At 32.9% G+C, this 24,323-nt stretch overlaps 3 protein-coding genes across 5 annotated transcripts; 1 reads left to right on the forward strand and 2 right to left on the reverse strand.

The window, feature by feature from the left end:
- Positions 1-3,031: 3,031 nt before the first annotated feature.
- LOC110600483 (obg-like ATPase 1) lies at positions 3,032-15,573 on the reverse strand. 2 transcript variants are annotated; one of them, XM_021737351.2, is made up of 13 exons: positions 15,416-15,573; positions 15,139-15,234; positions 14,604-14,771; positions 13,796-13,919; positions 12,789-12,880; positions 11,898-11,996; positions 11,344-11,457; positions 8,714-8,778; positions 8,247-8,363; positions 7,236-7,311; positions 6,322-6,414; positions 5,678-5,728; positions 3,032-3,530 (listed from the first exon to the last, which is right to left on the reverse strand). In XM_021737351.2, exons 2-13 carry the CDS (start codon positions 15,223-15,225, stop codon positions 3,432-3,434), a joined length of 1,185 nt encoding a protein of 394 aa, XP_021593043.1. In that variant the 5' UTR covers positions 15,226-15,234; positions 15,416-15,573; the 3' UTR covers positions 3,032-3,431. The 2 variants fall into 2 exon arrangements, with proteins under 2 accessions (XP_021593043.1, XP_043813838.1); XM_043957903.1 differs by having other exon boundaries at positions 15,139-15,290; positions 15,416-15,525.
- A 3,096-nt stretch (positions 15,574-18,669) lies between these two features.
- Positions 18,670-20,028, forward strand: LOC110600500 (protodermal factor 1). The gene is made up of 3 exons (XM_021737365.2): positions 18,670-18,927; positions 19,030-19,450; positions 19,527-20,028. The coding sequence occupies exons 1-3, from the start codon at positions 18,765-18,767 to the stop codon at positions 19,855-19,857; spliced, it is 915 nt and encodes a 304-aa protein (XP_021593057.1). The 5' UTR covers positions 18,670-18,764; the 3' UTR covers positions 19,858-20,028.
- A 496-nt stretch (positions 20,029-20,524) lies between these two features.
- Positions 20,525-23,840, reverse strand: LOC110600490. Of its 2 annotated transcripts, XR_002485700.2 has the most exons (3): positions 22,442-23,840; positions 22,172-22,257; positions 20,525-21,094 (listed from the first exon to the last, which is right to left on the reverse strand). XR_002485700.2 is itself a non-coding variant. In XM_021737356.2 (2 exons), the coding sequence occupies exon 1, from the start codon at positions 23,507-23,509 to the stop codon at positions 22,478-22,480; it is 1,032 nt and encodes a 343-aa protein (XP_021593048.1). In that variant the 5' UTR covers positions 23,510-23,840; the 3' UTR covers positions 20,525-21,094; positions 22,442-22,477. The 2 variants fall into 2 exon arrangements, 1 of the variants encoding a protein (XP_021593048.1); XM_021737356.2 differs by lacking the exon at positions 22,172-22,257.
- Positions 23,841-24,323: the final 483 nt, after the last annotated feature.

Here is a 24,323-nt window from a genome sequence, read left to right on the forward strand (position 1 = left end):
AAGTTTAACCCAGAATCTAAATTTTGCTTTAAAAAACTGCTCACTCGTACAGTGGCCTCAATAGGAACCATGCATGATACCATATAGAGTAGGAAATTCATTATAGAGAGCGTAAGTTCTGAAAAAATTAATTTTTTTACAGAAACAAAAAACAAATTAGTTATTCATATATATAAGAAAGATATATATAATATTAATAAATTTAATTTAATAATCTGAAAAGTTATTCAGTGTTTTGAAACTTGGCAGTTATTATTGGTATAAGAATTTAGAGTCTTTGGGATTTGGTTAAGAAAAGAAGAAGAAGAAAGAATTTAAGAGATGGTGATCGGAGGAGTCGATATATAAAGGAGGACGTACTAATAATGGTCAATTTTAGAGTTTGAATTGAGGGCTCTGAAATTGGCACGTGTACAAGACAGGCACCGTTTTTTGACCAAAAGCTGGCACGTGGGAGACCATTTTTCTAAGTACGCATTGCTGGCTGGACCTTCACGTCATCTTTTATCTCCTTTACTCCCGAATTTTGTGGCATTCTATTGTTGAGGGGTTAGATAATGAATCTTGTTTATTTTCTTAAAATTAAAAAAAAAAAAAAGAAAAGAAAAGAAAAGAAAGCGTGCGAGAGAAAGAAAGAGGCGAAGGTTTATAATGACTTTTTTGGTCTAATTCTTTTAGGTGAGGTCCCTTTTGGATCCGTGGTTTTGTTTCTGTGGCCGTGGACTCGCTTTGGATCTTGGTTATTTTCCCTGTTTGGGGAATGGCATTCGAATTGTGCCTGACTGTTCTATAGGTGGGGGTTAATCACAAGTGGGTTCTTACTTTAAGCATAGTTAGAATTTTGTTGCATGCATACGATAGTAGTGATTTTAAAATGTCATTGGTCAGGCCACATTAAATTTAACTTGCAGAGAGATTAGTCGGTGAACATTTCTTTTATTAAGTTGTGCTTCTAATTGTCCTTAGCTTTTAATTTTATAAAATTTACGTTGTTTTTTTTTATCAAGATTTTATAACTTTTTTCTATCGTAGTTTATCCTACTTAATGTAATGCAATTTTACATATAAAAAAAGTAATAAATAATTAAAAAAAAAACTAGAAGTTAGCGTTAAATATGTCAAGGGAGTAGATGATATCAAATATAAGTAAATAACTGACTATAAATCAGTTAAATATGAAAATAATTTTTTAAAAAGAAAAGGTATTTACTAAGAAAAAGGTGTGGTTATGAATAATAATTGAGACACATATGGACAAAATTAAAGTCAATATTCTATGAATGCTTAGAAACGTATAATATAATTATGCGTTTCCCCATATTTAATGTGAATATAAATTCAATACTTTTATAAAAAAAATTGAAAGAATTTAAAATTCTACATTATCAGTCACATAAGATCAATTTCTACCTATATAGTTTAATAATATATTTTGTAAAACTTCTGTATAATTGTATTCGGATTGAGCATACAAATTTGATAATGCACAAATGGAATCTAAATTTAAAGTATCAAATTCTTGTTTGCCTTTATTAAAATTAATTAACTTTACAAATAAATTTTACATATTAAAAATTAAAAATATCAATGACTTTTTCTTATTTTACATATAAAAAAAACGATGTATTTTTAGTTCAAATTCAACTACAACCACTTGAAGTGAATAGCGTCTTTTTCTAAAATTATGCACAGCAATCAAAAGATCCGACCACTTAATTTATAATTCATAAATATTGATAATATCTTTCATTTAGGAATATCTTAGGATGGCATAGTGTTAAAATTAAGAGTAAAATTCAAACAATGAAAAGTTTATAATTATATCTAGGCAACCAAAGACAAAGAAAAGCATATATATATATATATATATATATATATATATATATATATATATGGAGATTTTTGAATTAGTCAATCATTCTAATTGCCGCTGAATTTAGTTGAAGCCAAGATCAAGCAGAGGAAACATTTAAACATTTGGAGACGAAGATGCCTTTTAGTGATAAGGCCAATAATTTAGTTTGGCAAGATAAAAGATGAATGACATAAATTGTACACGTGATGTCTCAATCTAAATCAGTGTAAAAGAGAATGAGAAGCAAATAGGAAATAATGAGTGGCACTGTCCAATCAGAAGCGCGATCAGTCGAAAAAGTCATATCCTTGAAAAACAGCAAAAATAATAATTTAAAACTAGCAGCAATAAGAGCCTGAGTTTGTTGACTGCTGGGTCTATGGTAAAACGTGTATTTCTGTACATTATTGTTCAGCTCATGTCTCAGTAGAGAGAAGAGGTTGCTGCATTTGATCTCTGAACATGTTGCTATACAAATACCCAGAAACAGAGGTTGCAGCATTTTATCTTTTGCATTGTTTTTTCAGATTTCTAGGAACTTAAATTTGTGACCCTTGCTTTGAAATTGGATATGGAAATCCCAAAACTTGTGAAACAGAGTCCTGATCCTAAGAGACTACGGTTACGCCTAAAGTAGATAATTCTAATATAGATCTGCTTCATAATAAACTCGGACATAAAATTGAAACGTGCATCTTCCTAAACCAAGTTATTGCCGCAGAGCCATTTCCCATCGGTCCCCGCATGGTTTACATAAGTTTAAGCCTTCATTTGTTTCTATAAAACACTTAATATTTGAAAAATATTTTCTAGAGAAAAAGTTTTTTTATAAAAAAGATATTCTGTAAAAAATATCCATTGTTTAATTTTAATTTAAAAAATAAATATAATAATAAATTTATATATAAAAGCTTTAACAAGAATTTCAAAATGCAAAAAATGACTCTAAAAGTTGGCTTAATATAAAAAATATATATTTCCTGAAAATTATTCACCGTAAAATCAGCGAAACAAACGGAGACTGTTTTTCTGATCCATGAAAAGCTTTCCATTTCCAAAAAAATTCTTACCTAGCGTCATCGGAGCAAGCTAAATTCCGCCCCTTCCACAACTATTAATTTCTGATAGCTACTACACATCTTAATCATTTAATGCTGCAATAACAAGGACGAGGAGTGAAAATCAAGATATCAAAATCTGAAAACGCAATAAGCAATTTGCATGCTAAATACATACCTGCATCTTTCGGCTCTTAAATTCTCACTCACATTCGTGCTGTACTGTATAACATCCATTTTAGATAAAAATTTCTAAAACAGCAAAACAGGATACAAATACTCTATATCTTTAGCCGAAGCTGTGGAGACTGGGAACTCCATGCGCTTAAGCAGTCAAGTCTCCATCCTTGTATTGAAATAATACTCCTAAAAATAAAATTTAATGTTTGATGGGATCCATCAACATCGACCGAGTATAAATTCAAAGGTGGAATAACCCGCGCCTTCGAGACTTTCCCTTTTTCTATCATATAGATGCGACAGACTAAAATTACTCCACAGCCCATTTAAGACGCATTTCATTTCTTTCCACCCCCGGATACATTGAACTTGAAGAATATTATGTCTCCATCTTGGACAACGTAAGTCTTCCCTTCTTGCCTATACTTTCCACCAGCCTGCACCAAAAGACAAAACCAGAAATTATATGCCATGGAGGTATTAAGCTTCAGTCATTCCATAACTGAATAAAGAAATCAATGAGAAGCAATTTATGAATTTTAGTTGCAAAAATAGATTGACCTAAGATCAAGATCCTTATTGTCTTTTATTTCCCAAGACAACAAAAGAAATGTACAGATTTTCCTAGCAAAGGTTTTGTTTTGGCCCTCAGAGTGACATGTGAAAGTACATTAAGACTTGACCAAAATATGAAGTCAATCAAGCCCCTGAATTTTAATTTTATTTAATTCAGTTTAGGGCCTTTAATGGTTTGCTAATGAAGAAGATGAAAAAGATCATAATAAAAATGTTTTAAGCAGGACATGTAAAATTACATCTTATAATTTTAAATTTTTAAAAAACATAATAACAAAGGCTTTTACCAAATTTACCTCTAAACTATACAGCGGTACCAAAAGTATTAAATTTCATCTTTCAGTTCAAATATATATTTGATCTTGTTAAAATGCCAAATAAGGCCACTTGTCAAGATTTCAGATTCTGAGCAACACCCTCCTCGGTCTATTTAGCCTTGCCAAGATTTCATAATGTGAACTGCACTCTCCTTGGTATATTTGGCTTTATGTAGGCTTTTAATGATAGTTCAGGGGCAAGTTTAAACTGACATATGAAATTGGACATTTTATATTCCCACTGTATGGTTCAAGAGAAAATTTGACCTTTTGCCAATTAACAAAGCAAATTTAAACTCAAAATAAATGATAATACTAGAGAGAGAGAGAGAGAGACTACAAAAGCATCTAAAATACATAGTAGCAAATCCTCCAGATTTCCCTCAATCCCTAAATCTTCTCCCTGAAGCTTCAGTAGCAACTAGCAAGGCTTGATGTGGTTGACAAGCTGATGAGCAATGCAATTACAAGATAATGAAGCTCTAAACAGAGCGTGTTAAAGGGAACAACTTTGTGGAGCTTCAAGATGTATAACTCAAAGTCAAAGCTTGGGGAGAGGAAGAGGTTGGGTTTGACTACAAGCTGGCGGGTTACATGTGAGTTAGAGAAGATGTCTGCAAAAACCATGGTGATGAAGTTGCAATTGAATCATTAAGCCTTGTGAGATTAACTTCAAAGAAGGTTGGGATTTTGGTGATCAGTTTTCTTGATTTAGTTGGATTTTTTGGATATTGAAACTTCTTTGAATTCATTGAAAGTAGGAGAATGATTTGATGTCGGCATATTTGCTTTGATTTGAATATTTACTATGATGCTCAATTTTCAGGTCTTGATTTTTCATATCCACGTTAGCTGATTTCGATTGAGAAATGGCTTGCTAATTTTTTGTTGTTGGAGGAGATATGGAATATTGACGTTGGGTATCCATTAAGTTTTTTTAATTATAATTTATGTCTTTTAATTTAAAAAAATATCTAGATTCAACAGCTTGGGATTTATATTATCTTTAATAATGGATCCCACATAAGGACTACTTAGTGGCAGTTTTAATCAGTCGCACAACAGAATTTTGGATTCAATTAACAAAAGAATATAAAAGATTAAGAGCCTAATTAAATACAAAATAAAGCTCAAGGGTCTAATTGACAACATAATTTTTTTCATGGGCTTGATTGACTTTCAGGTCTAATTTTAAGGGCTAAAATGAGACCATTTTTCCAGATATTAGATAGTAGTTTCCATTTAAAGATATCATACTCTTAGTAATATGGTCAAAATCAGCAAAAGATGGATATAGAACAATATATCCTACCAGTCTAGCACCAACAAACACAAGTGATCGTGTACTGAAATAATAAAAACTAGTGTTGAGTCCATCTACTCTACAATTTGATAGTTTTACTTGTACCTATGGATCCCAATTTCCAAGCCTACCCAAACTCAAAGAGTAATGCATGCTGTTAAGTATTAACCCCATTACGGCTTCAATGTGAGAAACCCATATCATATTTTGTTTCCTTTTTCTTTTAATTTATGCATGCTGTATATTCATTTATCCAATGCTACCCCAGAAAAATTTACATTGAGAACACTAAAAGATAGGGCAGATCATTCAGAAACACCCCTTCACCTGTGCTAAACAAAGACAAAAAAAAAAGAGGATCAACTGCTTTACCACCATGTACACATACCTTAACAGCTGACTCACTGCCCAGCTCCTTGAGATCTTCAAATTTCATGACCTAAGCATTATAAAAAGGTCTACAGTTTAGTACTTGGCAAGGTTAACATTTCATCAACCATCAGCGAAAAATTGAGAAATATCAAAACCATTAATGAAATTTTGAAAATTGATGATAATAATGGCAGCAATAAACCAATATTGTTGCCGTTTGTGCAGGGATTTGCAACAATATCATGTTTAAAGGACGATAAGGATCAATCTCATTAGCATACAAGACAATTTTATGGAAAACAATGGTGGGAAAAACCACATTTTAGATGGTAACAAAATGCTCTTTTGGTTTAACAAATAGTTCCTGCAAGACCAACTTTCTGGAAGAAATGGATAATATTCTAAACCCAAAAGAACCAAGTAATATTGAAGAACTCCAACGTAAAAAGTTGCAAAAATGAATATTACAGAAATCCTACATAATTGGCAAATGAACATAAAATAGTAAAAGTCCCCCACTGGCTTTAATGGGGGGGGGGGGGGGAGAAGCGCATGGAACTCAGTAATGAAAAGGACTATTCACTGTACAATTTCAATATCAAAAGTCTTAAGGAAACTTTAGAATGATAAAGGAAAGAAAATAAGAGAACTGAGAACAACCTCAGCACATATAAAACCCTTCTCAAAATCAGAATGGATTGTCCCTGCAGCCTGTGGGGCCTTTGATTGTCGTCTAATTTGCCAGCATTTCACCTGCCAAAGCAAAATATATGATGCTCATTATTAATTAAAAATGGAGGTTGCAAATCATCTATATATCAAAAAAGAAACAGCATCAAATGAGACAGATCATGCCCAACTCAAAATAACAACAACAACAAAAACATGGTATCAACAGAATTATGTTCAAAGGTGATTACGATGCATCTTTTTTTGTTTCATAGGGTTGTTCTGGACATGTCTAGACAACTTGGCATACAAAAAGTGGACATGAATAAGGATTCTTTGTTATAACCTGAAAAAGAAGAGATAGATGGGTATCAACTATCAAGTACAAATACTTGCAACTAAGTAAGCCCTAATCAATGAAAGATGGAAAGCCAAGATAACTTCTTCAGGACAAGTATTTTCTTGTCTAAAAGGCAAGAGCACATTCCTTGATGATATTTCTTCGAAGTTATCATTTCAAGTGAAGAAAATGAATCCATCAAGCCACAAGTGATTTCAGTCAAAAAAATATAGATTATGTGGTCTTACTAAACTTTTGGCATTGAACACATCAGAAGCAACATACATAAATTAATGTCATTAAGCCTGAAATCTCCACTCATAGCAAGTTATCTGCATTCCATGCAAACTAAAGGACTGCTATGAAGATACATTAAATTGGACAGTCGAGAATTATTTACCAAGGGTCCACAAACATTTCAAATCATATATACACAAAAGTACCATAATCATATAAATAATAGGCAGGCATGCAAACACCATTTTTCAAAAATATATTCATTTGCCAGGTAACATACTAACATTTCCATAAGAATTGCAAAAAATAAGGGAAACCAAGATATTACCTCGTCAGGACCAGCAGTGAAGAAGTATATGAGATTAATTGCAGAAAATCCAGTCTTGATGATTTTTGGAAGAGCACTGTAACAGAGTAGGATTCAGTCTAGTTAATTATAAGCAAATTAAAACAATAATAAAAAATTATTTAAATAATCTCATCATACTTGTTTGCTATGAGTATGGAACCATAAGTATAGTGGAAGAAGACATGGGGATATTTGCAAGTAATACAACATAGTTCTCCAAATTTATGGAAGTTGAGGTATCTTATAAAGACAACTGAAAGTAAAAAAAAAAAAAAAAATACTAATTGAGTTCAACAGTTATGGTCAGCATTACATTTTTCAATTATTTTTGCTCCAATTGGGGGTTTGAACCTGTGACTTCTCAATCCCCTAGACAACTCCACTAAGCTGAATCTCATTTGTGCATTACTTTCACATTTATGCAAAAGATACAAACTAAAACAATTTAGGACTATTTATCTCAGGCACATTGAAGGAATAAAATAATTAGCAGCTGAATAGAAGCCCCAACATCTGGGCATTGCAGATGACACTTAAATTTAAGAACTTTTTGCACCGCATTTGAGATTCTCAAATTAAAAAAAAAAAAATTTTAAACAACTGGCTTTGAACAAGAGGTTAGGATATATTCATCTATATTTAAATCTGTAATAAAGCCATCTTCCTCTCAAACAAGCATCACGCTAAGGAAATAAATCACATGATATCATACCATAAATTTCAAATGTACTCAATTTCAGAGACCAATTACCAAAGTTCTTCAAAGGAGAAAAATAGAGGGCAGCACTGTCAAATAATTTACTCTAACTGAAAAAACAGAATCATGCAACTGTTGCAAGTTTCCTCACCGATGAAATTTGCAACATCTTTTGACATTCTTTTTAATGCTCACCAATTCAGTGCAAAGTCCAAAAATTAACTAGAGTGCTATTCTTCTTCAAATAAGAAAAAAAAATTACTAAACTATAAGTAATGCTCATCATTTTTTACCTTTGCACTTTGTTCTCCTCGCAATACTTTGCTGCTTCATCTGGTGACATATCGGCTAGATTTCTTTCCAACACACAGCTGAAAGGAATAATTGGTTCAGCCCCATGTTCCTGCACCCTATAAAACAAAATAATTAATTCTCATTTGGCAGAATCCCCAGGTTCGGCAAAAATAACTTTCACATGTAACATCAAATGTAGATGATGATATGGGAATTGCATTGTGAGGACACTATTTCATTGAAACAACAAACAAAATACAAGGAGATGACATGAGTACAAGAGGAGCTTTTGCTAATGTATGTCCACTAAATTGGGATCCATGCATCCTTACATGTTTGTATTAAAGTATATGATGACAAAAAAGGTGAACATTATGGATGATACATGGCCACATACAAGCAACACAAGAATATAAATGCAGAACAGTAAATATGAAGTAAAACGAAAGAGAAAATTTTGAAATACCAAGCATGAATCTTGGGCAAGAACTTGTTCTTTTTTCTCTGGTAGTCCTTCTCATTCATGTTAACCTGCAAAAAATAAAGGTGGGATATAGAAAAATCTTCAATTATTACTGATCCGAAAAATGGATGTATGCAAATGCTAGAGATGTTGCAAGATGTTGCAGCATGAACATTAATAAAATCTTTAAAGCATGTTCTTAGAATAATCTTCCTAAAGCACTGAAGCAAGCAATTTTGGTTTTCTTTTTCTGTACTGAAAATTGGATGATATCTAAGGTAAATTTTCCACTAATAACAATAGTAACATGCTCACTTTATTGATGATGCAACTTTGAAATTTTCCATTAATTTTCAAATTTAGTTTTTGATATGCTCGAATTGTATACCACTGGTAGTACATTGGCTTGGAAATTTTGAACCACAGTGCTCATAATTATTACCAAAGGTGTGCCTCAGGTACAATGCACATTGAGGCTGAGGCCCAACATTTGGGGCTTTTTTCCCAGTCACATTATCTTTTTGAAAAAAATCCTATATATGGGTTTGGGAAGAAAATTTTTCCAAACCAAGTATTTTGAGAGAAAACCGCACCTTGTAGACGAGGTAACACTAAGATGCGGTAAGTATATTAAAAGAATTTAAAAAAAAAAAAAAGAAGCAGAATAACCTTACTGCGTCTTTGAAATGAGGTAAGGTTATTAAAATTTAAAAAAAAAATAATAAGTGCTTATTGCATCTATAAGCTCACAAACATATATACATATATATATATAATATAATATTAATATATATACCCTTACTGCATCTCAAAAGTGCAGTAAGGGTATATAATTTGTAAAAATGATATATTTACATGGACAATTACTACTTAGTCCCTATCTTGTAGAAAAATTTATTAATTGGTCCATCAATTGACCCTTAAATTTTTTAAATACCAATTTATATCAATATATTTTACAGTATTTTACGTTAATATTTTCTCCACTATATAAACCCTGAACTCTTAACCCCTAAATTCCCTAATTTCCAATTTATATCAAGAAAGTTTATAACAGTCTCATATTAAATATTTTCTCAACTATATTAAAGTAATTTTGATATAAATTAATAAACTATTTTCCAAAATTAATACAGTTTTTATTAAATATATTACAATTTGTAAATGTATGAAAAAAAAATACAAACACTTGCATCAAATTATTTTTCTTAACATGATAGAGAAAATACTTAATAGAATACTGCTATAAAATGTGAAAAAAATTAGTCTCTAAAGTTTTATATCGTTAACAAAATAGTTATTTTGTTAGAATTTGCTGTTGTCTACAATAATGAAATTCGAAGGAATACATTATTCTAGTCCAACAGTGAATTTTTATTGAACAACTATTTCAAAAAACACCTTAAGGTTATTCTTTTTTTTCTAAATTTTTTTATGCATCTTATAGATGCAGTAAGTATTAACGTGTCTACAAGATGTGGTTTTCTCTCAAAACACCGTGGTTTGAAAGAAAAATTTGAGAAACCAAGGCAATGAACCATCCTTCAATACCCACCTTGACTCTCTATCTCTCGTGCTTGCCTTTTGAAGACACTTCAACTACGGCAGACACCTTATATGCCTAATGGAAACTTTTTGTCCTTACCTTGTTATAGGTTAAACTTATTAAACCATTAGATATGCTTAAAATCTTCATAATCAAATGTTGCATGTTAAGCATAATTAGGGGCACCATAATTTAAACCGAAAAATTGAACTGATTTAATTCCGTTTTAACTGAAAAATCGAGATGATTTAATTCATTTTTTGTTTAGTTTTTCAGTTTAAATCATTCAGTTCGGAAAGTATTTTAATAAAAAATCGGTCTTTGGTTTGGTTTGGTTCAGTAAGTATTTTAATAATACTGTGGCGCGACCTTGTAGATTTAGAGGTTCAGTAGCATTATCCATCAAACAAATGAATATATGGCTATCAATAATGGAGACACATACAAATAGGCATTTATTAAATGTCAAATTAATGACGCATAACTGAATACTTATCTTTGTAACTTGGAAATGAGTTTCATGAATAAGAATTCAATTATCTGGTGTTAATGTGACATGTAATAAATGCCTATCTGTGCCTACAATGTCAAGCAACAAAAAAGATAAGATGGAGAACAAAACAGCATTAATTTGAATTTCTTTTCATGATTTCTCTATCCAACCAAATGCTTCCAACTAATATTTGTTACTTACAACTTTATTAACAGAAACACCCCGTGGCAACAAATTTAGTCTCAACCCGATTAATTACTTGTTTTATTTCCATGAGAGTTTAGAGTTTGAAGGAATTCAACCACACATATCCATGCCAACTATGTGATGAAGGAAACAAGTCACTAACTTACTACAGACTTCCATCTTCATAAGAAGATCTCATGATAATTTGCTATGATTTGTAGAATTTTCTTAATAAAAGGAGCCACCAAAGTACTGATGGTAAACTGATTCCATGAAAAGCCAAGGGGAAAAGGAAAACTACTATAGCAGACATGTGAATAAGAAAACATTGCTAGCTTCATATTTAACCAGAAAGAATTTCTCCCTGCTACAAGTTGAAAGGGTGACAGCTAAGGCAAGAAGATATACCAGGTAAACAACAGGCTTGGCAGTAAGCAATTGAAATGTGTTCAATATCTCAATATCAGCAGCTTTCCAGTCTCCGAGGCGAACATCTTTACCATCCTCAAGCCATGCCTTGACCTGCAAATACCATAAACAGTCACCACCAAACACCAGCTACATATTTAAGTGATGATAGTGTTGAATGAAATATGGAAAAAGAAAATTCAAGCTCATGATAACCATATTAAAGGAATTCTACAAATAGAGAAGTCAGCTTAACAAAACCAAATCTTAGGAAATAGTCAATCTTGTTCTAAATGAGTTCATTGCGGTACAAAAAATAGAGAGAGAGAGAGAGAGAGAGAGATCTTCAAATTGCAATCACAATTTGACATGCCCTGACACTAAAGGCATACACCTAAATCAGGTTTGCTCGCCTTTCAATGACCCAGGCGCTAAGGCCTTGCATGCCTTTAATAAATATGCAATAGACAAAATCCAAAAACTGCATGACCAAATTTACAGATTCAAGGGGGCAAAAAAATTCTGAACTACTAGAACATGGTATTTGTACAAACCCTTTGACACAACTCAAGCTCTATTTTTAACTGCTTGTCATTGCTCCTCTTCATGCTCTTTTCAAGATCTTCTATTCTTCTATCCATGAATTCAACGTCCTGCAATCAGGGAAGGTCATAAAAATCTACATGAAAAAATAAAACTTAACATCACAGCTGAATAAAATAATAATATTAACATAATAATAACACAGGCATGTTGAGACTTCAGATTGTGATAAAGGTAGCAAGATTGAAAGAAGAAAAAGGAGTCACTACTTAAATTACAATTATGTTAATAGAAAATCAAACATTTGGCAACTGCAATACATAATTAAAAGGCCAATGCCTAGGCTCAACAATTTCTCAACTTGCACCATTTGAATATCATCAAGTTCAGATGTATGTTCTTGTATGTAATAATCTATCAATTTCCATACAGCTACACTAAGCGTTTAAGCACTAGTTGCATATTTTGGGCGTGAGGGTGTCTAGCCTACTAGGCCCCATCTCCAATTCACTTGCTTCATACAATTTATTGAAACCAGAGGGAGAACACTTAGACTATGTGACACATACAACAACTGTGCTTAAGACACCAAGAAGATGACTTTTGGAATTCAGGACAAGAACTGAAGGTTAGCAGCAGCAGCAGTCCAGGAGGGGTAACTTAAGATCCTGCAGAAAGAAGAAAAGAGTAGAGGAATCTGGATGGAAGCATTCTAGATTCATGCAGCTGGAGGAGTTTGGGTTGTGTGAAAGATTAATGGGAAGCCACGAAGGGAACTGTTACATAACAAGACTACATGAAGAAGTGTACTTAAGGCTCAAAAAAGCACTATGTAAAATAAGTCAAGATACAAAACTCTACTATGCATTATTTGAATTTCAAAATTACATTTGAACACACACCTTTAGTCGTAATTCATTACCAATAACCTCTAGATCTCTCACAGGATCCACAGAGTCATCAACATGAATAATATCTGGATCTTCAAATGCACCTATAACATATGGACAAAAATAAGACCTAAAATGTCATGAATCAAACACGAGAAGAATTATTAAGTTCTCAAAGCCAATACAAAGCAAAGTAACAAACGGCCAATTTGACTGCAAGTACATTTCATGTACCCACGAGAAGCATAATTGTCTCCAGATGCTTGCATGAAAATCTGTCTACTTTTTAAATCAGTATGAGTCACATTATATGCTCAGAATGTTATCTTTCTTTAAGACTCTTTTATGGTTTATCTATCTAAGCATAACTCCGCCTACAAGTAGGGAAAGCATATGCTGGTGTTATGAAAGCGTCCTATTCAGCATCCTCCAAACAATTAGCCAACCATTTCATGAAAAGAAAGCCACTTAGGGTTGGTGCCTATTGGGCATTGCAGTTCAGTGGTCAAAAAGTGCTTATTAGAAAAAGCACCATTTTAGTTGGTGTTAAAAAAGCAGTTTGGAAAAGTTGTTTTATTATTTTCGGCATTCTTTTTAATTAAAATCTATCGAATTTATTTTTAATCAATTTTAAATACTAACAAATGTATTTAAGTATTTTTCTTAATAGTAACTCCAACAACAATATTAGATAGACCCTTATCCAAAAAGAAAAATAAAGGCTCCATCCTATTGCAATGTTTCCAACTAACGTATAGAAGTACTTGTATAATGCTATGTTTACATACAATATTATCATTCTGAGATAGAACAGCGAAAACACTCATAATGTACATAATAAAATAAAAGAACTACAACTATCTACATGCACGCCACAAATTAATACTGGGATCACAAACCATAATCTTGTCCTTTTTCATATAGGTTCAACACCCACTTACACACAGCATAATAAGAGTATCATACCTATAAAGCAGCAAATTCGAAAATGAAATAAGCTTAAATAATAGGCATCTTACGTAACACATGAAAAATGCCATCAACTGCACGAATGTGAGATAGGAAACTGTTGCCCAAGCCTTGACCCTCATGGGCACCTCTAACCAATCCAGCTATATCATGGATTTCCAAGAAAGCTGAAACCTGGGCAAGATAATTTGATATAATATGCAGCAAGCATAAAAAATAGAATAGCAAGATAAATTGTCAAGTTATATTCAAAGTATTGGATAGGACTGTTTATTAGCAAAGTTATATATCTTTTGAATAAACTTACCTTGTAATAACTTAAAGTGCGAATTTTGCATTATTTGAAAAACATTAATGTTTTGGGCACAAGTTTTCATAGGATAAATCACAAACTATTGCATCACATATTTTCTCCATATTTTATTAATTCTTGCTTTTTTGGCATCTTAAAATAAACCAAGTCTTCAAGCATTTAAAGCTAAGATCTTCCAAGTGTAACAAACAAAACTAACATCAAATGAATAGCAAATATTACTACAGAATTCAACAAATGAAATAAATAAAGAAATGCAATGCCACCAACTACATTAACAAATTTCACGTTTATAGTCAAATATATAAATATTTTTTTCCATCCATTTCAACATTACACCCGAATTTTAATCTAAAACTTAATTCAAGTTTGTTTTCCTTTGAATGGTTTAACAGATTCATGTAATACTTCATTACAAAAATGTGCTCACACAGGGCAAAGCTTTTATGAAGTTCTCCAACACAACTCAAGTCATCAAGACTCCAGACAAGAGATGGACATGCTCAAATAAGCTCTAACAATAATTAAAAATCTAATCCACAAACCTCGCTTTTTGGCTTATAAAGTTGGCAAAGCCACTCGAATCTTTCATCAGGGATATTGACTCGAGCTTCATTAGGCTCAATGGTACAAAAAGGAAAATTCTCGGCAGGAATTGATAGCTTTGTCAATGTGTTAAAAAGAGTAGATTTGCCAACATTTGGTAATCCAACCTGACAAGTACAGAGGAGAAAAGCTTAAAATTTCTATCTTTTTTACCAAAAGAAACATCAAAACCAAAATATATTGGAGGACGGAAGACTAGGAAACAATTGACATTAAAACTAGTTTAATCTCAGATAAGCATCACTGCAGAACAAAGATATGGAATAAGCACATGAATATACAACATAAATAAGACAACAACCTAAACTTTTCCCTAATTTTTCCACTTTTCATTTACTTGAAAATCAAAACATAATCTAAAATTTAAACAACTGACACATTAAACAATCAAGTAAAATAAAGAATTTCAGAGAAGAGAATATAATTTTAGTGTAAAAGCAATTAATAAAAAAAGAAGCACAAAATAGTAATTACAATGCCAATCTTGAGGTGAGAGGAGAATCTTCCAAGGATTGGTCGCTCAGCTGGTGCTTCTTTCGACTTTGCTGATTTTGGAGGCATATTTCTTATCTGGATATGTCGCAAAGAGTAAGATGTATCAGAGCTCAACAGCAGTGCTCAAGAGACTGAGAGTAATGGAGAGTGACTCTCCGGTGATATAGATGATAGTTCCACCGAGAAGAGGAAGATGAGAATGAGAACGCGTGAAAGAGAAAGAAAGTAACAAATAAAGTAAAATTAAAATAGAAACCTGAATTCAGTGCTCCGAGTTCGAGGACGACAACGACAAGGATCTACACCGTCGAAAGAAGCTGGAGAAAGTGAGGGAGAGCAAGAGCGAGAAGAAGGGAAAAAAGTAAGCGAGTGTGCGGCTGATGGCCAGTTTTTAGGTTAGGTGTATCCTAACCCTAAAACTACGTTGTTTCAAAAGAAACGATGCCGTTGTTCCTTAATTCAATATTTTCTCCGCTTCTTGCGTGCTTCGGACGCAATCGTCCAACTTATTACCAAAAATTATGACCTTGATTTTTTATTATTATTATTATTTTTAACAGAATTAAGTTTAAATTTAAACTTTGAGCTAATTTGAATCAAAAAGTTATTACATTATTTTTTAAATATTGCTTTAAGAATTTAATCTAAAATTTTTAAGGAAGAAAAACACATTTTATTAATTTAATTAACCCTTCAAATAGAAAATAATAACACAGATAATATACGAAGCACAAATTAGACAAAAATACAATCAATATTTACTAAATAAAAAGTAATTTAATTGATATTTAATTTTAAAACATAAAAAGTGAAATTTAAAAAAATATTTATTTTAAAAATTAAAAATTGAGATAATAGAATTTAAAATATTTTAAATTTATTTATCTATATTTATCAATAAATTCAAATTTATTATCAAATTAAATTTGTGAATAATTACTCGTAATCTTATATTTAATGATTTTATTTTTTTTTTAAGCACACACTGATTTTACAAGAGTATTTTTATTATTTTATGTGTTCGTCGCGCACAGGCCCAAACTGTAAACAAAAAGTCCCACAGTTTTCGAGCCCTGTATGATAATGGGAGAGGCCTGGCGCATCACTGGTTCCCCAAGCGGCCTAAGAAAATAGATCCTCGTACCTCGTTGAAAAAATTTCGTAAACTTCTTATTATCGTTAAATTTTGCCTCTTACATCTATCCCTTTGCAAACCCTAATTTTGCCTCTCCAGAATTGCTTTCAGCTTAGGAAGGAGGAAAATTAAGGCGTCGCTAAATAACAAAAATAACAATAATAATAACTGTTGATAGTAAAGTCTGGGTAAAAATACAAAACAATTAATTTACGATAAATGCAAACTGAAAATCAGAGACCAATGCGTCAAAGTCGCAGCATAAGGAAAACGGGAAGGTGGCACTGACAGAGTGACAGCCTGTCAGTGACAGGTAATTAAGAAACTCTGAAGAATGCAGTGGCTATAAGAAAAATCCTTTAAGGTTGTGACTTTGATCCGTTTGGCATCAAATTTTCTTATTTTTTATATTAAAAAGCTAATATTTTAAATATTATTTAAAAATAATTTAATATTTGTAATTGTAATTAGAAATGTATTTTTATTTAGTTGCAGCAAATTAATTTAAAAAAATTGTAAAATATATATAAAGATAAAATATAGATGCATAAATAAAGTTAAAAAAGAGAGATAGGGAGCCATAATTAAGAGATCAGGAGTTGGGTGTGATGGGTTAATAAGTCTGGCAGAGAAGTTGGTGTGTTGGATCAGATGTGTTAGGAAATGAGTAAATGCACCACGCCACTCAGCTACATGTACACAACTCGCCAGATTTTTTCTCCTTTCGCATCCTTACTCGCTCCGAGGGGCAGCGATGCAACATCCTTTTCACTGTCACTTCCCTACTTCCTCAGCTCCTGGCTTACCTGAGAACTCATGGACCAGCTTTAATTTTGTGTCTTTCATTTTCACTTTAAAGCAGTCTATTGCCTTGCTTCAAAGGTATTGGATAATTCTAATTTAGCGTTTTTTTTTTTAATGAGAATTGAGAATTGAAAAAGTAAAATATGAGAATTTCAATTTTATTAAGATATCTGTGATTACATTTCTAATTTAATTATTATACCATGCAAAACTATATTTTAATATTGTTTTGAGTGGGATAACTGAATGTGTTAATTTTAAAATATTGCTGGTTTAATTAGGCATACTCTTTAACTCTTCAAAATATTAAAATTCTCACCTTCTTCATTATAAATGAAATAAATTACTTACTCATCTAATTCAATTAAATACTTTATGAGAAGTCCATTTAGGAAGTAGGCCATCTCAACAAATAAATATTAATTTCTTACAAATATATATATATATATATATATATAAGACATGGTCACCGTGATGGGTAGTAGTTTAAGGATACATATATGCTCATTTATGTCCTTGAATTAATGGAATTACTTAGAAGCTCTAATATTTTTTATTCTAATTTAATGTGATTAATTATTTTTCTTGCATTGCATTGATGGAACCATTGTTACAAGCATGCTCAACAAGAAATAATCCTTCTAAAATTATGCAACTTCTGTATAGGAAGCAAGCTAAGAATAAGAATATAATAAGCCTCGAGCTTATTTTATCCTTGTACTCAACTTCGGCTAAAACCACAAGTCCAAATTAGGAAGAGTAGGAAAAAAGGACAGCTAGATTTTCTTTCACTTCCTCTTATGTCATTTTATTTATTTCTTTTCATTTTTTTGCCACTTAGCAAACTACACTCCATTTTAATTTAGCTAAATATTTAATTTAATTTTTTTATTTATTACAGGTTTCTAAATTAATTCGTTTTTAATTTTTATTCAAATTAGTTAGGAAGAAATTTAAACTTTGAAATTAATTTTTTTTATTTATTAATTTAAAGAAACAAAAATAAAAGTTTAATTATTTTAACTTTTTAGATTAAAAATCAAGAGATTTTTTGTTTTTCTTGATTTTTAAACTAAATTAAGCTTCAAGTGAAAACTGAGCTAAATTAAACTCCTCAATAAATACATGGGTAAAATTAAATATTAGAGCATTTTAATTTAGTTACATCTTTTATTTGTATTAATTTTAAATTTCATTTGACAATATAGTTATTTAAATTAGCTGAGTCAGTAAATTTTAGATATCAAATGATATATAATAAACAAAAATAATTTTAGTTGATTTTAAAGAGAAAGTCATAAAAACCCATTTTCTGAATGAATTTTGTATCTTTTTTCTATCTTTGTCTCTTATTGGATTCTTCCAATACTAAATAGAATTGCAAAAATTCAGCAACATATTGAAGTTTGAAGATTACAACTCCAAGAAGAGGTTAAAAAAGCACATCTACCAGAGTGAAAAAGGAGAAGAGCTAACAGCCAAGAGACATTAAAACTAGGTATTAATAGCCTTCAACACATCAACTAACCTGCCACTCCATAGTATTTACTCCACTCTTTCAACCTTATATAATCACCCACTCCCTTCTCCCAGCTATTCATCACCTTTCAAAATCTCCCTTCTTATTCCTCCTCTTCTTGCTTTTGTTTCTTCAAGCACTCAGATCATGGGGATGGGGAAATGCAAGCATACCTCAATGTTGATGTTGGTTTTGGTGGCTGGGTTGCTTTGCCAAAACTTTGCCATTGTTCCTGTAACGGCTAGAACCATTGAAGATGATAAACACTACTACCCATCCCCAGACCCACATGCAAGAAGTCCCCCTACAGGTCTCTGATCTTCTCTTGTTCCTTTGTAATCTTGTCATCAACTATACAGTTTTGTGTCGATAACATATTAACTTCTCTCGACTATATGCTAATTAATGGCAGGTTCGCACAGCACTCCCCACCATGGAGGTGGCAGCACTCCCCACCATGGAGGTGGCAGCACTCCATCACATGGAGGTGGCTACGGTGGCACACCACCCAGCCACCCAACCCCATCAACCCCATCTCCTGGAAATTGTGGAACTCCACCGAGCGTGCCCACTCCATCAAGACCACCAAGTGATCCTACTCCAACACCATACACGCCTACACCATCAACACCACCTAGTGTGCCTACTCCATCAACACCTTCAAATCCTCCTCCCAGCGGTGGTGGATACTACCCCACTCCTCCAAGCACTGGTGGTAGTCCTCCAACACCTGTCATTGAGACCCCACCGACACCCATCACTCCAACTCCAAGTACCCCTTACATTCCCTCGCCTCCGTTCATTCCTGATCCAAATTCACCATTCACATGCACGTAAGCTTCTTACACTAATTTATTTTTGATAATGCAGTAACCAAATATTGACACCCAAATGCTTGTGTAATCGCAGTTACTGGAAGAATCATCCTGGAATAATATGGGGTCTACTAGGGTGGTGGGGAACCGTAGGCAGCGCATTTGGAGCGACTAGCTTTTCAGGGTTCGGGGCAAGCATGAGCTTGCCGCAAGCGCTCTCGAATACACGAAATGATGGGTACGGAACACTCTACAGAGAAGGTACTGCTTCCTTGCTCAACTCAATGGTGAGCAACAGATTTCCTTTCACTACAACGCAAGTCAGGGATAGTTTCGTAACTGCACTTGCCTCCAATAAGGCTGCAGCTGCTCAGGGAAGCCTCTTTAAGCTCGCCAATGAAGGCAAACTCAAGCCCAGAAACTAATTAGTCACCCTTTGATTTTTCACTTTCTGGAAATCATTTTATGTTATGGTGTGTGCTTCGTAATTAGAGAGCTTATATGTGTTGGTAACGTCTTCATATAGCTACAATGTTCTTATTATTGGTAGTGTTGGGAGATTTTAATGCTTAAGTTGATGTTTTATTAGTTTTAAATAAGTGTATGGCTTACTTTGAGTTGCATGCATATAATATATTCCCTCATATATATTATTAAGCTATATTTATTATTGATATGGAACTGCAAAAACACTCCTATATTACATAGGCAAGAACTTTCTAAGCTTGCCCAGACCCTAAGTAGATCTTTTGACTCAGCTACAGTGTACAGTTCATCTCTCTATAACGAAAAATAGGAAGATATACATATATATATAAACATAACGGACAGTAAAGAAATTTTTTACACAAGTATTTGCAAATCCTAAGGCAAGACACACGCACACATGTACATGAACATAAAATTATGTATATACACACACAAGTAGATGCAACAAGCTAGTGGGAATTTGCAGAAATTTTCAGTAGGAAGAGAAAATGTCCTGTATGAAATAGCTGGATGATCAGAGAGCCACTGTGAATAATTATTATTAGGCAGAACCTAATGCAGAGAGGTTGTTTTTATGAATAAATGAGAATTGAATGATCGATCTATCAGTAAATGCAAACAGGCTCTGCACATATATATTCAATGCTTACCCATCCATTCTTCGGATTTAAGATCAGGTCATCACTTCTGATCTGAAAGATCACAAGGGAGCCATAGTCCATACTCTATTGGTCATATCTTTTTATACATATCAACACAACTTCCAGAAAAGACTCGGCTAATTAGGTGTGCAAAACTTCAGGAAACCACCTCCTTTTCCCCTGCTTCTGGTGAAAATTGCATCCCCTTGATTTATATCTAAAAGAGAAAACAGTTCTAGGCTGGTTCATATATAAAATTATCTAAAGTTGGAATCCTGGTTTCCTCTTGACAACGGCCAAATCCTAAGATTTTGAGGATAACCGATGCATATTTGCATTTCAGCTGTAAGAATTGATAAAACTTTCATGCCAATTTTGCACAACAATAGCATTAAATAAGCATCTCTGTTTTGGTAGCCACACATTTGCATCCCATTTTACAAACTTAAATGTCTTAGCATTTGGAGAGAAAAGAACCACCACCCTCCATTAAAGCCATTAATTTGTAGTGCTGCTTTGAAGAAAATTCAACCTTCACCGATAAAGACAGCGAAGGAGTCAGCAAAACAATTAATGCGACCAAACCACACACAGTTACTGCATGGCCCGCACATATTTCAACTTAAAACATGGTACAGGCTAATACGTGTAGCATGCAAAATGATATCTTATAAAAATCAATAACTTGGTACTGTACTATACCAAGTTTTACAACATACACTATAATGGAACAAGCAAAGTTGACACAATGTGATTGCCAAACTGTAGATTAAATAATTTTATTTTTATACGGGAGGTAGATTAGGATAATAGTGAGATCATAATCATATCACGTTAATCATTTAATGATAAAAAGGAAAATGGCAAATCACCACCTTTATATGTAAACTTCAATGTTAAAATTTCGGTAACAAGGAAATCTATCAAAAGAAAAATCCAGGAATATGAATTTTCATTGACATCAAAACTCCAAAATGGGCAACCAACATTACTTATATCCCACTTCAGATTTGAAAGAGATGCAGTTTTAATACATTACACACCACTAGAATCCAATTACATGCATTAGTAATTAATTATGTTCATAAAACATAAGGAGAATATTTGAATAAACAAAAAATTTCATGATTTATATAATTATTTACATAGCTGCTTCCAATTTTCACTACAACGCTGATTTTTAACAGCAAGGTATACTTGCTGCTAAAAGATGAAAACATATTGTTCAAAGAAATTAGCAACAAGCACCATCTGATGCGTAAAAATCCATAGGTAAAAGATTTTAACAAGGTTGAGTAATATAAGCTAGACCTTCTATGGGAAGGAGTTTAATAACCGTTTAGATTAATTATTTATATCGAAATATATGCAGAATAAATTAAGGTGTACATAGTGAATGCATGAATCTATATGTAAATATTTGATCCAATGGTTGTTAAGCACATTGTTATATTAGCTCGTACTCTCCATAGCCTTACTCTTTCAAAAGCATTTAGGAACACGCTGGGTTGTTAATAATCATTTTAACATCAAATATGTAATGATGTTCAAAAACCAATGCCATAAGTCTCATACTTATTGCAGTATTAGAAGGGGAGAAAGAATAGACCTTTGCAAATAGCTTCCATTAAGAAACTTGGCGAACAGCTTATACAAAAGAGAATTTCTCTGCCCAGTTTAACATCATCCTTCTTCCTAATTGATATGAATATGGATCACATCACATGAATTTGCATTATCCATAGACCATGTATAATAGTGGATATGCATAATCAATTGCCTTTCAATAATCATAACTCCTATACTGATGTACATATGCTCAAATTACTAGCCAATCTAAATTTCAAGTCACTTGGCAAATTGTCAAACAGTTACGCACCTGTCTCATTGCACTCAGGAGGACATTTTGTCTTAGTTACTTCATGTGAGATTCAAACCATTTAAATATCTGGTCAGACTGCAAGCTGGTCATTTCATGGTATGCAAATGCAAGATTTAGTTCCTCCTGCACATGTGGAACCAAATTCTTATCCAGCACAATTTCCTTAGTTTTACGAAGAGCATCTTTCCAACGTGTTGCACGCCCATCGTTTTTCATATATCCCTTTTTATCAATAAAGCCCTTTTCCCCAAATAGTTCAAACAACTTAGCAGAAACAGTTTGATTAATTCCTGGAATTCTATCCGCTAAGAAAAATGGAGATAGTGGGAACTCAATGCACTCAACCTCAGCAACATCAATGCCTTTATTCTTTAGAACTTGGATAAATTCACTTATCTTTTGCTGTCTGTATAAATCATTGGGCATGTGAACAAAAAGAGTTGGCGGATAGCTCCCTGTGACATCCATTTGATCAAACTTCCCTTCAGCAATCATTATTGTAATGCTGCTAAATCTCAAAATGGTGGCAAGTGCGGAAACAAAGTAACCACCAGAAGAGGCCCCCAGAGCAACGAGCGGAAGCTTTTCAAGTTTATTCCTCCGTAACCACCATCTTATAATATTCTTAACAATCAACATTTCCTCCCCAAATGTCCAGCATTTACCCATGCTTGATATGGAAACAACAGCAAATTTGCGAACCAGAGCATGAAGAACAAGTAGCCTTTCCTCAGGCAAACCAATGCAATTGGGACAGCTGGGAGATCTGTCCCAGAAATTAACAGCTCTGCCATCGCATCCGTGAGCCAAGAAGAGAACTGCTTTGGCTGAATCAGGTATTTGCCATATCACATCTGTATCATTTCTAAACTCTATAGTTGGACGAAGCTGCACTGACTCAAAACTATTCCATTTCTGCACTGTGGGTACAAGTGAAACTTGTATTTTATTGCTATTATTGAAAATTAAGAACAGGAGAATCAAAATCAAGCAAGTAACCAGAACTGACAGCCGATAGTTTTGAAATCCATGCCAAGCCTGTGACTGGCTTCGCCGCTTCAACATTGCTGCAAACGAAACAAAAAAATTTTTCAAAAAATGTGATCTCCTGATATATTTGGATCAAACAATTGATACATCAACACCATTGCAATGTCAAGATCAGATCTGGCAAAGGAGGAGGTTCAGAGAGCAACATGAGAGCGGAAGAAGCATGGAGGAGGTCCGGCGGCGAAGAAGGAGGATGGAGGAGGTTAGGGTCGAAAGATTTTGAGAAAGAGTCAGGAGAGAACTGAAGACGAGAAGAAGCGAGGGGTGGGGGGGCGACGGCTGCACAAATGAGAAAATTAATTTAGGTTTAGTTTAGTTCCAATTCTTTATGCAAGATTAAGATTACGGTTTTTTTTTTTTTTTTTTTTTTTTTTCATTTAGTAAGTACTAAGTAGGTGTAAGGTTCCTTTGGACAGTAAACTAGAAGAGAGAAAAAGGGGAGAAAGAAGTAGAAGCGAGAAAATTATAATTTTTTATTTTTTTCTTTATCAATTCAAAATATTTTTAAATGAAAGGAAGTAGATATTGTTAAATACTATTTATATTAAAGTTATTTTTAAATCCGTGATATTATATAATTTATGGCTAATTCTATTAGGAGAAAATTTTATTTTATTTATATATCAAAACAATGATTTTTTTTTAAATTTCCTCTTTATTTCTATTGCATAATTAGGGATTCGGATAAGCGTCAATTGTACTGAAAAGTAAGTGAAGAAAGTAATTAAAAACACACAAAAGGAAAAAATCCAATTTTCCTGCAGGGCTTCAACCTATGGCGGCCACCCGCAACCACCATTGTCCCGACTCGTATTGGCCACCCACTATC

The sequence above is a fragment of the Manihot esculenta genome, chromosome 1 (genome assembly GCF_001659605.2).
Source record: "Manihot esculenta cultivar AM560-2 chromosome 1, M.esculenta_v8, whole genome shotgun sequence".
Lineage (NCBI taxonomy): Eukaryota > Viridiplantae > Streptophyta > Magnoliopsida > Malpighiales > Euphorbiaceae > Manihot > Manihot esculenta.

Coding starts and splice junctions, on each gene's coding strand:
- LOC110600500 (XM_021737365.2), top strand. CDS start 18,765: ATGGGGATGGGGAAATGCAAGCATACCTCAATGTTGATGTTGGTTTTG. Junction 18,928..19,029: donor TGCAAGAAGTCCCCCTACAG/GTCTCTGATCTT, acceptor AATTAATGGCAG/GTTCGCACAGCACTCCCCAC. Junction 19,451..19,526: donor AATTCACCATTCACATGCAC/GTAAGCTTCTTA, acceptor GTGTAATCGCAG/TTACTGGAAGAATCATCCTG.
- LOC110600490 (XM_021737356.2), bottom strand. CDS start 23,509: ATGTTGAAGCGGCGAAGCCAGTCACAGGCTTGGCATGGATTTCAAAAC.
- LOC110600483 (XM_021737351.2), bottom strand. CDS start 15,225: ATGCCTCCAAAATCAGCAAAGTCGAAAGAAGCACCAGCTGAGCGACCA. Junction 11,458..11,897: donor AGCTTGAGTTGTGTCAAAGG/GTTTGTACAAAT, acceptor TGGTATTTGCAG/GTCAAGGCATGGCTTGAGGA. Junction 5,729..6,321: donor AGGGTTTTATATGTGCTGAG/GTTGTTCTCAGT, acceptor TATAATGCTTAG/GTCATGAAATTTGAAGATCT.